The sequence below is a fragment of the Oryctolagus cuniculus genome, chromosome 13 (genome assembly GCF_051225735.1).
Source record: "Oryctolagus cuniculus isolate XC-2025 breed Fujian yellow rabbit chromosome 13, ASM5122573v1, whole genome shotgun sequence".
Lineage (NCBI taxonomy): Eukaryota > Metazoa > Chordata > Mammalia > Lagomorpha > Leporidae > Oryctolagus > Oryctolagus cuniculus.
Window position 1 is genome coordinate 110,513,116 of NC_142879.1, and position 14,167 is coordinate 110,527,282.

General features: G+C 56.1%; 1 protein-coding gene across 1 annotated transcript in view; it reads left to right on the forward strand.

Moving 5' to 3' along the window:
• Positions 1–14,167, forward strand: part of NRP1 (neuropilin 1) — a 109,456-nt gene that overhangs the window by 75,090 nt on the left and 20,199 nt on the right. The window contains exons 7-9 of the mRNA XM_051833422.3: positions 5,175–5,330; positions 7,502–7,646; positions 13,786–14,117. Of these exons, the coding sequence (XP_051689382.3) occupies positions 5,175–5,330; positions 7,502–7,646; positions 13,786–14,117 (633 nt within the window). The remainder of the gene's footprint in view (positions 1–5,174; positions 5,331–7,501; positions 7,647–13,785; positions 14,118–14,167) is intronic.

The following is a 14,167-nucleotide window of genomic DNA, read 5'->3' on the forward strand; positions in this document are numbered from 1 at the left end:
CCTTCCCCGACCTTCCCTGTGCTGTGACGGCTGGGTCTGTGTTCCTCTGACCTGCTGGCTCCACTCTGGAACACAGCTCCGTTCATTCACGTGGGGCGGCTCCATTACCAGCACACGTTCCAATGGTCTGTGTCCACCCAGGAGAAAGGTTTCCCTTAATTTAACTGTGAAGACAGGATTAGTTGAGGGAATTCAGAGGAGGAGATGAAATGGTGAGATGCTTCTTGCTCTCTAGATTAAAAATATTCTTTATTATCTTTCGCTAAAAATCACCCCTCACCACCGTGTTGTATTCTCACAGCATCCCCACATCAGCAAGTCTGCTCTCCAGGTGCAAGTGTTGAGTTTGAGCTGATAGACATCAGAGTAACCCCAAGTGGTTCGGTGGCCCCAGAATTAGTCAAAGGAATTTCCAGAAAGAGTATGTATCGGATTTTGTTATTGTTTGCTAGAAAATTTCTTAATTTCCTGTCTGATAATTAGGGTTTTAAAGTCTGACCTGGGGGCCAACCTGGTGTGCAGGGATCCACCCTGGCCACTGTCCTGGCTGAGACAGGGCTGTGCGGCCTCAGGGAGGCACACACCTGACTTTGTGCATAAGGCCTTCCTGTGTGATCGTTGTGAGAACCGAGACAGGGTGTGGAGCACACCTGACTTTGTGCATAAGGCCTTGTTGTGTGATCGCTGTGAGAACCGAGACGGGGTTGGAGCCATTGAAGCCTCAGCACACACCGGTGCAATGGACTTTGTGCTGATAGCAGCCGGTCCAGTCACCTGCACGTGGAGAGAGAACGCTGTTACTCACTGGAGAGAGGACAGCGCTGGGAGCTCAGGGTGGCCAGGCCCTAAGGAGTTCAGGGAGCAGTGCTGTGAACAAACCCGTGGAGCCTGGAGCATCCCGGACAGCCACAGCTCCAGCTCTGTCAGCCTGAGCCTGGCTGCAGAGGTGAGACAGCCACTCCCTGTGCATGAACTAAGCTGCCCTGTGAGGCACCAGAGACGCCCAGAGAAGCTCTGGCGTGCTCCTGCCCACACAGAGCATTTTCCTGTTCCCCGTCAGCCCTCGGTTCCATGGGCTCTGTTTTTCCAGTTTGTGCTGGTCTACCATCGGAGTGGTTGAAGCTGGGCCACGCTCCCTGGCTGGGCCTGGCTCAGTGGGCAGCGTTGTATGGAGCAAGACAGACTCAGTGTCCGCGCCATGTCAGTGGTAGCTGCCTCTGGATCCTTCCAGGGAGCAGCCGTGTTCCCGTCCTGGCTCAGAGGCTGTGTGCTGCTGTTCCACCTGCAGTGGCAAAGGCATGATGAGCCATGGGCACCCAGACCATGGCTTTGTCAGCTCCCGTGGCACCAAAGCCTGGCCCTGCTGCTCTCCATCTGGGGGTGTGTTTTCTGTCACACTGAAGACAGTGCTGTGGCCAAAAGGGACATGTGTGTGGGCTGCTCCTGTGTGCAGGTGCATGGAATGGTGTGTGTGCCAGCATGTGGGCTGTTCCTGTGTGGGGGCTGTTGCCGTGTGCAGATGTGTGGAATGGTGTATGTGCCTGCGTGTGAGCTGTTGGTGTGTGCAGGTGCATGGAGTGGTGTGTGCCAGCATTATGGGCTGTTTCTGTGTGCCTCTGTGCATGTGCAGGCCTGGGCACTGTTCCCGTGTGCCTGTGTGGGCTGTTGCTGCGTGCCTCTGTGCGTGTGCAGGCCTGTGGGCTGTTCCTGTATGCCTGTGTGGGCTGTTGCTGTGTGCCTGTGCGTGTGCAGGCCTGTGGGCTGTTCCCGTGTGCCTGTGTGGGCTGTTGCTGCGTGCCTCTGTGTGTGTGCAGGCCTGTGGGCTGTTCCCGTGTGCCTGTGTGGGCTGTTGCTGCGTGCCTCTCTCTGCGTGTGCAGGCCTGTGGGCTGTTCCCGTGTGCCTGTGTGGGCTGTTGCTGCGTGCCTGTGCGTGTGCAGGCCTGTGGGCTGTTCCTGTGGCTGTGTTACACAGAGTGAATCAGGAGCAGGGTCCACACCCACGCCAGGCACAGGCAAAGGTCTTCTCGTTCCCGATGGCTTCTCCCTAGGCTGGGAGACACGGTCCTTGCTTTGACGCAGGGAGAGGCTGCGGCCAGCATCGGCATTTGTGTCTGTCAGCGAGGGTGGTAGGCAGGATCCCTTCTGTGGGTGCTATCCAGGCAGAATTCACAAGCTCATGAAAATAAATGGAGATGAAAGTAAGCCTATTTTGGTGCCCAAAAAGAAAGCACTTGAAATCCAGTTCTTCATAACATGCACCCTCTGGACCTCCTGAAGATCCACTTTGCGTGGACTTCAGCGTTGCTGTACCTAATTAAACTTCTTTTAATTCCATTCTCCACAATGTTGTTGACATCGTATAGAGCCAGGGCTGGGCCAGGCTGAAGCATTCAGCCAAGAACTCAACCAAAGCCTCACCCGTGGGTGGCCGGAATTCAAGTCCTTGCCCATGGGCAAGAAGCTGGAGCCAGGAGCCAGAGCTGGGACTGAGCCAGACCCAGCCCTCTGATGTGAGCTCGGGGGTCTGAACCGCCATCTTGACCGCTGGCCCAGACCCCCACCTGCTGCCCTCCGGTTCTAACTGCAGAGGTTCAGGTCTCGGCCATATCGTTTGGTGAGCGTCTGACCCAACCCCATTGGACCTAGACGCACTGACGTTAGGGAGAAACACGCATTGGACTGTCGGGCGTCAGCGTGGTGCGTGAGAGTGTGCAGAGTTAAAGCGCAGCGAGGGGGCTCTGCGCTGGGGGAGGGGCTGCTAATGCATTTCTCAGCCGTTGGGGAAGGAAAGCCCGGTGTCAGGGCCATGGGTGTTTCCTGGCTTGGGCTCGGCCCGTTCCTGCCGCTCCTTCCTCTCAGCTCAGCTCTGTCTTTGCGCAGGGTTCATGTATTTGACCACCGGGTAATTTCTTTCCTATCTAGTAACGACGTCTTACCCCTAAACAAACACAATCAGAAGAAACAGGAAAGGGCCAGGCAGGGAGTGAGGTCTGGGGATAGCTCAGATCGGCCTGGACAGCACGCACACTGGGAATTCAGTCATTTCCCACCGAGGGCCGTGTGCCGGCTGCCGGAAGAGCTCACTTCCTGCTCCCCGGGGCCTGAAGACTTCAAGGCTCTGTAGCCGCGAGGCGGATGTGTGGCCCAGCCCCACAGAAGACGCGGCGTCATGCCAGAGCGGCTGTCCTCTCTGCATCTCAGTGCCATGGCGTCCAGCCACACACACCTGTCGCACCTGTCAGCACACAGCGAGGTGCAGGGCTGCCACCTGTGTGCACAGCACCCCATCAGATGTGGGCCCCTTGGCAGTGTGGGACACACTTGCAGTGTTTTAAGTGTGGGGTTCTTTTTCTTTACCCCAAACTCGTATTGGATGTCTTGTATTTTTGTGTGCTCCTCTGACAAGCCCCTTGCAAAACAAACCCTCAGACAGAGGACCATGGCTTGCTTTGGAAAGAGATGCAGAGTGTAGTCAGCACAGGCGCTCGATAAACTGAAACCTGAAACATCCACCATGACTGTCCTGAAAAGTTCCTTTCTATCCATGCTCTGTTCCTTTTCCCCTCGAGTCTGGAAAAACCACCCAGAGGGTGGGCGCCACCTTTAAGTTCAGGGAGGGGAGATGCAGTGGTTCACTGTCCCTCCAGCTGCCTGGCCTTGCGGGAGCGGCCCCTCTGAGCTGCCTTCCTGGCTGTCCCTCTTGGCAAATCCGTGAAGCCCCGCCTTGGGGTCTGCAGGAGCAGCAGGCAGTGGCTGAGCAGTCGGGCTCTGCAGGCTGTGCCTAACCGAGCACCGTGGTTGTGGAGCAGCCAGGAAACAGGGCCCGGGAGCTGGGGAGGGGGCGGTTTGTGTTTTGCTTGGCTTTGCCACTGTTTTCTGGGAAGGGGGCATCTGTGGCTTCATGAGAAAAGCCTTGCAGAGCTGCCGTCAGATCGGGCTTGCTTTCTGGGTGCTGCAGAACCGCTCACCATGAGCCTGAGCTTGGGGTCTTCAAAGTCCCCTATAACCCGGGACATGCAGTTAGCAGAGGCAAAGCTTGACAGGGTGAATCAGGTGTACAGACGGGAGGAGACCAAACGTGGTTCTGATACGTAGAAACTAGCAGAGTTTGACTTAATCTTACCCTTGGTGTTAATGATGGAAACACGGATGGGATGTGTGACAGAATTGTGCAAGTTGGGACTAGGCAGGGGCATCCCCTCACTCTGCAGATGAGGGGGGCCTGGAAGCCCAGAGGTGGTGGCACAACCGGGCCTAGGACCTTGGCGCCAGGGGCTTAGCCGGGTCCCTCCCCACACACGTCCCAAGGCTGCAGGAGCCCCTGAAGCCATCGCAGGCCTCTGGGGGAGTCTGGTCACTCCAGCTGTGGCTACTAGGATGCCCTCTGTGCACAGGCGTGGGGTGGGGCAGTGTCCGGGCAGGGGAGACGCCCTGGGAGGAGCTGCGTGATCCACCTGCCCTTAAGCTGACCCACAGGCGGCAGGGTGATGTGGGGGAGGAAGAAGCCCTACATGAAGCCAAAATGCTCCCTTGGTCCTGCTCTCCCCACGCCGGGCCAGGTCACAGGTCACAGGTCGCAGGTCTCTGAGCAGCTCTCCTGGTGTTCACACTAGTACTGGACGTTCAAGGGGGACACAGGACAGGATCAGACAAGGGCTCTGGTCCAGCCTCTGCTGTACCCAGTGCCTGAGATCCCGTTCTTGTTTCTCCGCATGTAAAACGCTGTGTGGGAGCGCACTTCAGAAGGTTCACGGGCGACAGAATAAAAAATGTCTACTTCAGCACAGAAACTTCTGAAACTTGCGCACAGTTTTTTGTAGCACACGTTTTCCGTGATCTTTCTGAAGACCCCTCTGCGCGCGGTTCCTAAAACATGTTTACACCAAAGTGAACTCACATGCTGATGCCACCTCCCACGGGCTGTGTCTGAGGGCTGCCTGGAAAGCGAGTTTAACCGCGCGACGTGAACGGGAACGGGAATGAAGCAGGAGCACCTCACGCTGGCCTTTGGCCGCCAAATCCCACCTGCCTTTCTCCAGACGGAAACAGCAGGACGAGAGGCCGTGGCGGAATCGGGCCTGCTGGTCCCAGGCAGAGGGAGGGTGGCCCTGGAGGACACGTCCCCTGGGCTCCGTGTCCTGGGGTGGCGATGACCACGTGTGTCTGTCTTGCAGGTGGACCTGGGCCTCCTGCGCTTTGTCACAGCTGTGGGGACACAGGGCGCCATTTCCAAGGAGACCAAGAAGAGGTACTTCGTGAAGACCTACAGGGTAGACGTCAGCTCCAATGGGGAGGACTGGATCACCCTGAAGGAAGCGAATAAAGCCCTGGTGAGTGTGGCCGCCCCGTCCACCTGGCCATGCTGTGCGTGGCCTTGTGGGCACTTCCTGTGTGAAGTGAGAACTGCAATTAGAGGCTTAAATCTGACCAAGGGGACTCGTGTTCTCCATCTAGAAGGCAAGAAATTACTCAGATGTTTCCAGAAAAAGTCAATGCCAGCCACCATGGGTGGCAGAGCCGCAAGGGGCCATGGCGGGTGGCAGAGCCAGGAGCAGCTGTGGGTGTTAGGAGGGGCCGCAGCAGGTAGCGGAGCCATGAGGGACCATGGCGGATGGTAGAGCCAGGAGCAGCTGTGGGTGTTAGGAGGGGCCACAGCAGGTTGCGGAGCCATGAGGGACCATGGCGGGTGGCAGAGCCAGGAGCGGCTATGGATGACAGGAGAGCCCACGGTGGCGACAAGAGTCGGGTGGCCACAGTATGTGGAGTCAGGAGTCCCCAGGGCTTCTCGGAACGTGCCTCTGTGGGGTCCGTGCCATTCTCTGAGCCCAGAGCTGCGGTTGTCTGTTTCCCCCTCATTTCTTCCATCCCATTCACGGAGTCTGTCTCCTCCTCTGCCGGAGGCTGTTTTTAAAATCAGCTTCCCTGCTGCTCTCTGGGGGCATACAAACTGATTTACAGATGCACTCGGCTGTGGTGCTGGACATTTCACAGGCCCAGGGTCACCATGTGGCCTCCTTACTGCTCTCAGCTGGGCGGAGGGCAGCACTGGCCATACAGGCCCCTGTGCCCCACCCTGTCTGTCACTCAGAACTGAGGGCTTTACTCAGCCTGCTTATTGGAAGTTCTACTTGTCCTGATTTGCTAATCAAAGTGTTTCTGATGATTCATTCTCATTGTTTCCCCTGGATTAAAAGCCATTTCTGGAGCCAAGAAAAACAAAAGAAATTGATAAGCATAGCAGAAAAACCCAGGGGATCTGAAATTAAGCTTTGGGGAGAGGCCGGTAAACAGGGCACTGTCTCTGGGACCTAGAAAAGCCCTCTGCATGGAGGGAGAGGACCTGCTCATTCCCTGGGACCCTGGCTTAGGACAGGCAAAGTGTGAGCAGGTGCAGGGGCAGCCACTCTGTGGGCGACAGGTAGTCCAAGGCCACTGCCTGCACCTGGTGGGCATGGAGCCTGTTCACCCTTACACGTAGATTAAGTGAGCAAATGTTGACACCAGACCACATGACTGATTCTTGTTTGGGAGATTTTTAAAGACACACCTTAGTTTCAAACAAAAAAACCACAAATACTAACAATGTACCTACACACAAGAGACCAAGAAAGCATGGAGAGAACTAGGCCTGGCCCTCTGGGCCATTCCCTGTCTGTGACATTGTTCTCAGGGTGTTGGAGGGACAGCCAGAGATCTCCTGACAGCCGGAGGGTCTGACAGCGCACACAGCACTGAGAGCTGTCGCTCAACACCGGCCCCCTACCCAGGGCTGCGGTAAAGCCCCAGAACGTGGAGATTCCACTTCCGCCTGGGGCGGGCCGTGTGCCCACAGTGGCCGGCATCCCCCTCAGGACGTGCTGCAGCCCCACACCCAGCAGAGTGGTCCCTGCTCGTAGGCAGGAACCAGATTCACGACCGGACATGCCTCCGAGTTCTCTGAATGAAATGAGTTGTTTTCCAGCTGGGAGCCCAGCAAAGCGGAGGCCCAGTTAAAGGCCGTTTGTAACTTGGCTGGGCTCTGAGCACTGGAAGGTGGCCATGCCAGTAACTGAGACAGACTAGGGTCAGTTGTGAGTGTTGAGAATGAGACCTTAGGTCAAAGGAGGGAGTCAAAGCAGAGAACGCTGCTCGCCTGGCACTGTAGCTGGGAGCACGGTGCAGGTGTCCACTCAGCCAAACCCTTCCCTGACCTGCGCTCTCCTGGGGGAGCAAACGGGAGCTGTGCGGGGACCGCCGATGGATGTAGTGATTCCCCGCCTTTGTAGATACCACAGGGGCGTCTAATCCATGTTCTCAAGGCTCTGGCCGCCCAACAACTGAGCGGACAATGAGGACAGTCCACACCGGGTACTCTGGATCCCATTCCTGACCATCACCCACGTTATCAGTGCCAGCCCCATCTTGATAGACAAGCTGAAGTGGCAGATGATCTCACCGGCATCTCTGGCTGTGTCTAAGTATGAGCCCAGAGGTTAACAAGAGCCCTTCCTTCCCCACACAGATCTTCCAGGGGAACTCCAACCCCACCGATGTGGTGTTTGGCATTTTCCCCAAACCACTGATAACGCGGTTTGTTCGCATCAAGCCCCTGACCTGGGAAACCGGCATCTCCATGCGGTTTGAGGTCTACGGCTGCAAGATAACAGGTGAGTGCCGGCCAGACGCCCGCCAGCCTCGGTTTCTGCAGATGTCTGAACGCAGGGAGAGGGGTTTGTACGGACGCATTCAGTTGTATTTGGTGGTTAAGGGCGAGGATTGTGTCTTTTAAGTTTTATTTGCTTACTTGAGAGGCAGAGGGACGGAAGGGGGCAGAGGGCATGTGCACAAGTGATCGATCTTCCATGCGCTGGTTCACTCCCCAAATGGCCACAAAGCCAGGAGCCTCATCTGGGTCTCCCACGTCGGTGCAGGGGCCCAAGCACTGGGACCACCTTCCGCTGCTTTCCCAGGTGTGTTAGCAGGGGCCTGGATCAGAAGTGGAGCAGCCTGGATTTGAACGGGTGCCCATGTGGGACACCGGTGCTGCCGGCTTAACCTGCTGCACCTTAGTGCTGGCCCCAGGAAGCTGTGACGCCTGCCACAAGAGCACACCCACCAGCCTGTCTCTGGACAGCATAGTCACTGGTCAGAGCTGCGGCTGTCCCCCCTGGAGGGCAGCTCTAGAGCCATGCACTTGGCACGTGCGCCGTGATCGTGGGTGTTTGGCACACCTGGCACATGGCAGGTGCTTGCTGAATGGAAGCTTTTTCAGAGGCCTGTAAGCCCCGTGGGGGCAACACCAAGGCTAAGGACCACAGCCGTCCTCTGCTCCCTGCAGGGACAAGCAGACCTCTTGAGGATAACAGCAGTGTGGGAAGTGCTCTCTGGAGCCCACAGGGTGCACCTCGGCCTCAGTGAAGGGGAGCTGAAGCGATGGCGACTTGTCCTGCCACTCACCAGCTGCCCTGGCGGTGCTGTGCAGGGTTTGCCTCCCTCGGCATCTGTTTTCACTGAATGAGTGAACCAACTAGACGTCAGTAAGTGATACTCCCTCCCTGGCCCTGAGCCCCTCAGAGCTGCTGACCAACAGGACGGCAGCATCCCTGCCCAGTGCCATGAGTGTCCATCCGTGTCACGCCAGGGTCACGTGACGCTCCCCTTTGTCGGGTGCTCAACGTCCTCTCCGAGCAGCTGGACCACAGGTCTCCCCGTGCCTGCAGCAAACTGGTCCTAGTCAGTAATCTGGATTTGAAAACCCATAGGAAGAAGAAAAAACCCCTCAAAGTTACCACCCGAACCCCTCTCTTGCCTTCCCAATCGCAGTCGCGCATCCAGAAGTTGCTTTTTAGAAACAGTCATCCTGGGACGTCCAGAAAGCTCAGTGCTGCGTCTCCAGAGCTGAGCCAAGTCAGGCCCAGCCGAACCCTCTGCTGTGTGGGCGGCCATCAACCAGGTATCTCACTGACCAGCACATCCCGGGTTTTCCGTGAGAGCGGAGAACAGAGATTTTACTGCAGAATGAAGTCCCAGAAAATGACCACCCAGGCCTCCTGACAGAACTCACTGCTCCCCCCACCCAGGACTGCTTTAGAGCTTTCTGAAGAGGGTGGCCAGGAGAAACACAGTTAAATGGGAGGCCAGGCAGACAACAATTCTTTTTTCCTTCAAAAAGTTCATGGAAAATGGAATGAAAAGGTCATTTTGGCGCAAAAATTTCTAAAATCCATGCGTGCAAGCAGCCCTCAAAACATTCATGAGGAGCCGGCACTGTGGCATAGTGGGTAAAACCGCCGCCTGCAGTGCCAGCATCCCATGTGGGTGCCAGTTTGTGTCCTGGCTGCTCCACTTCTGATCCAGCTCTCTGCTATGGCCTGAAAAAGCAGTAGAAGATGGCTCAAGTGCTTGGATCCCTGCACCGTGTGGGAGACCCAGAAGAAGCTCCTGGCTCCTGGCTTCAGGTTGGCACAGCTCCAGCCACTGCGGCCATCTGGGGAGTGAAGTGGATGGAAGACGCTCCCCCCGACTCCACCTCTCCTTCTCTCTGTGTGTAACTCTTTCAAGTAAATAAATAAATCCTTGAATTCATTAAAACTACATGTTATGGGAGAAAAACTATAGACTTCAGAATTTTTTAAAGATTTATGTATTTACTTGAAAGGCAGAATTAAAGAGAAGAGACAGAGGGAGATCTTCCATCTGCTGGTTCATTCCCCAAATGGCCACAATGACCTAGCTGGGCCAGACCTAAGCCAGCAGCCTGGAACTCCATCTGGGTCTCAGACCACAAGGGGGAAGGGGCCCAAGCACTTGGACCATTTTCCAGTGCTTTCACAGACACCCTAGCAGGGAGCTGGATCAGAAGTGGAGCAGCCAGGGCTCGAACCAGCGCCCTTATGGGATGCTGGCACCCCAGACGGCAGCTTTTCCCTCTACACCACTGCACCGGCCCCTCAAATTTTTACACCAAAATATGCTTACCTTTTAATTCCATTTTCTGTAAACATTTTGAATACCCTCCTGTGTCCCATGCGACATTTGAGACATACGAGTCACAGAGGTTAGCCAGCATTTCTCTGAACTTCTGACTTCTAGGCATCCTGTTTCTTGCTCTGCTGTGTTTCCAAATCTGGCACAGGGGCTGCGTGTGTCCCCACCACTCAGTCACACACGTAGGTTTTGTTCAAAGGCAGACTGAGGTGCCTCTTGGGTGCTGTTTGGGGTGCAGCGCAGGAGGATTCAGCGTCGCACTCTGCCGTGGCCGAATGCGGTCTGGCCCTCCCAGGCTTGTGGACGTGGAGGTGCTGCCCTCCTTCCAATGTCCCAGTTAAGTTTTTTTCCAAATGCCCCATTAGCAGCCAGAACTTGCCAGTTCAAAATCTGGTTTTGAGTCAGGTGGGTTTGACCACAGTGACCAAAACCTGTGACTTTTTTTTTTTTTTTTTTTTTTTTTTTTTTTTTTTTTTTTTTTACAGGCAGAGTGGACAGTGAGAGAGAGAGAGGGAGAGAAAGGTCTTCCTTTGCCGTAGGTTCACCCTCCAATGGCTGCTGTGGCCAGCACACCGTGCTGATCTGAAGGAGGAGCCAGGTTCTTCTCCTGGTCTCCCATGGGGTGCAGGGCCCAAGCACTTGGGCCATCCTCCACTGCACTCCCGGGCCACAGCAGAGAGCTGGCCTGGAAGAGGGGCAACCGGGACAGACTCCGGTGCCCGACCGGGACTAGAACCCAGTGTGCCGGTGCCGCTAAGTGGAGGATTAGCCCATTGAGCCACAGCGCCGGCGTGACTTCTATTTTTAACACTACTCTTTCATAGTCTCAGAAAAAGCACTTCCACAAATCTTTTTTTTAATCCTTACTGAGTGTGTTCTGGGTTTCCGGAGCGCAGCCCAAACAGATACTGTGGCTGAGTTACAGGAAAGGTTTCTGACACAGCGAGACTGCTCTCCATGGTGTTAATAAGCTGATCCACTCAGCAAATACTCATTGAGCGAATACCTGGCACAAAGCAGGACCTAGAGTCACAGAAAACAGGAAGCTCTGACTTGGCTCCTGCCTCAGGGACTGCAGAGCTGCAGAAGCGGAGAGCAGCAAGGCAGAGGAAGAGTCGTGGAGAGTCCAGGACGTGCACTTGAAAATGGCCGGGGTTGAGCAGCGGAGAGTAGGCAGGGCAGGCCGATGGGACCCAGGGAAGCGTGAGGAGACAGAGGCACATGGCAGCCACACATCCTGGTGGGAGAATCCACCACAGAGACGAGCTCTGAGCTGCACAGTGTGCGGGGAAATCGGAGTAGTTCTTCTCGCACGCCCAGCAGATGTGCAGAAATGCTGTAGGCCATTCCTTAAAAGAAAGTTATCACCGATGGAGATGTACACTTTCGAAAGGAGTCACTGGGGTGTTGACCGTCTGTCACCTGGGCTGCAGCAGGTGTGTTGAGTGTCTGCCACCTGGGCTGCAGCAAGTGTGCTGGGTGTCACCTGGACTGCAGCAGGTGTCTTGAGCACGTATCACCTGAGCTGCAGCAGGTGTGCTGGGCGTCTGTCACCTGGGCTATAGCAGGTGTCCTGGGTGTTGTCACCTGGACTGCAGCAGGTGTCTTGAGCACGTGTCACCTGGGCTGCAGCAGGTGTGCTGGGTGTTGTCACCTGGGCTACAGCAGGTATCCTGGGTGTTGTCACCTGGGCTGCAGCAGGTGTCCTGGGTGTTGTCACCTGGGCTGCAGCAGGTGTCCTGGGTGTTGTCACCTGGGCTGCAGCAGGTGTCCTGGGTGTTGTCACGTAGGCTGCAGCAGGTGTGCTGGGCGTCTGCCACCTGGGCTGCAGCAGGTGTCCTGGGTGTTGTCACCTGGGCTGCAGCAGGTGTCCTGGGTGTTGTCACGTGGGCTGCAGCAGGTGTCCTGGGTGTTGTCACCTGGGCTGCAGCAGGTGTCCTGGGCGTCTGCCACCTGGGCTGCAGCAGGTGTCCTGGGTGTTGTCACCTGGGCTGTAGCAGGTGTGCTGGGTGTTGTCACGTAGGCTGCAGCAGGTGTCCTGGGTGTTGTCACCTGGGCTGTAGCAGGTGTGCTGGGTGTTGTCACCTGGGCTGCAGCAGGTGTCCTGGGTGTTGTCACCTGGGCTGCACAGATGTGCTGGGTGTTGTCACCTGGGCTGCAGCAGGTATGTAGAGATCAAAGACACTGCTCCAGCCCTCAGGGATTTGATCCCAGGCAAGAATGTAGGACCATGAGCTGAGGCCTCCCAAAGGGGGTGAACACTGAGTTGGGGTCCACACGTGCCAGGCATTGTGCTTCCGGGTGAAAGCTCAGGGTGAGGCTCAGTCATTTGAGAAGTTTTCCTGATCAGCCACCAGTGGGGACTGGAAGTTGGGAGAACTGGCCTCTGTGTCCTGAGGAAAAAGGGGGCTGTAGGAAGTGTTTGGGGAGACAGTGACAGGGATACTGCCTGCCATGCAGGGGCAGAGGACTGACAGCACTGGAAAACAGAACAGATAAGTACAGCAAACAGCAAGCAAGGGTCCTGTTGGAGCCAGATAGAGTGTGTTTTCCATATCTGAAAGGCAGAGACAGGGAGCGACAGGGAATTTTCGGGATTGTCCTGGGTATAGTGAACGTCCGGGTAGACGTTTTTAAGACTCCTCGTTTTCATTGTTACAATAACAATGAAGACACAAGATGTAGGTTTCACCACATTAGCAAGGCTTGAGTGTGCACTGAGCCCTGGTGACTCTGTCATATCATTTCTTCTATCCCCTTCCCAGCAGGCCGTGCACCCCTGAACATAGCCCACTGTCCTCCTCCTCCCTGGCTGCCACCACCCCACTCCATCCTGTGGTGTGACGGGTTGGGAGCCTCCATGCTGTGATCCTATGCTGGGATCTTACGCTGTGTGTCCTCTGAGTCCAGCTCATTTCACTCAGCCACGTAGGACTCTGAGCGTGTGTGTGAGAGACAGTTTGATGAAGTTATGGTGCAGTCGGATTGGCTGACACTTGGACCTGGGTGTGGGAGGGACCAAGGAAACATGTGCTCAGGTCAGGACAGTACCAAACAGATGGAGATCAGAGGCATGCCCCAGATTGGTTGGTTGGTTCTTAATGAAAATATGACAGGATTGGGCAGCGGAACACATGGAAAGACCAGACGACCAGGCAGAGACTGCCATGGAGGCAAGCACAGAACACAGTACAGCAACCCCAGGTCACAGGGCAGGGCCGTGTTATCTGGACGGGGTGCCTTTTGTCCTCGTGGGAAGCTGCTCACAGCTGGGGTAGGCTGTGGCTTGAGATACCCACATCCCACTTCAGAATGCCTGGGTTCAAGTCCTGGCTCTTCGGCTTCTGATCCAGCTTCCTGCTAACGTGCACCTGGGAGGCAGTGGTGGCGGCTCAGGTGCCTGGGTCTCCATCTCCCACATGGGACCCAGATGGAGTCCCTGGCCCAGCCCTGGCTGTTGTGGGCATATGAGGAATGAGCTAATGGGTAGAAGACCTATTTGTCTCTCTGCCTTTCAGATAAGATGAAGATGAACTTAAACGTGAGATTGGAAACTGTGGTGGGGAGGGGGCCCTGTTGACTTGCCCCCTCCTGCTGAGTCTTGCACTTTCCCGCTCTTCACATCCTCCTCCTCCTGCTTCACCTTTGTCTTGGCGGCTTTCTTACCGCTGGATTATTTCTTTACTACCCCACTGTCAAAGGCTTGTTCTTGGCAACCTGGTGCTGGGCTGTGGTGAAAGGGAGGCTCCTCAAGGGTTAAAATAAGCCCCATGTTGTGTGTCTGCTCTAATTGCCCACTGCTGCTTTCTCCTTCGCCAGATTACCCCTGCTCCGGGATGCTGGGCCTCGTGTCCGGGCTCATTTCCGACTCCCAGATCACAGCATCCAACCAGGGGGACCGGAACTGGATGCCTGAGAACGTGCGCCTGGTGACCAGCCGCTCTGGCTGGGCCCTGCCACCAGCCCCCCACCCCTACACCAACGAGTGGCTCCAGGTGGACCTGGGTGAGGAGAAGGTGGTGAGGGGTGTCATCGTGCAGGGCGGCAAGCACCGGGAGAACAAGGTGTTCATGAAGAAGTTCAAGATCGGGCACAGCCACAACGGCTCCGACTGGAGGATGATCACAGATGACAGCAAACGCAAGGCCAAGGTGAGAGCCAGACGGGCAGATGGGGCCGGGAGGACAGATCTGCCCCAGAC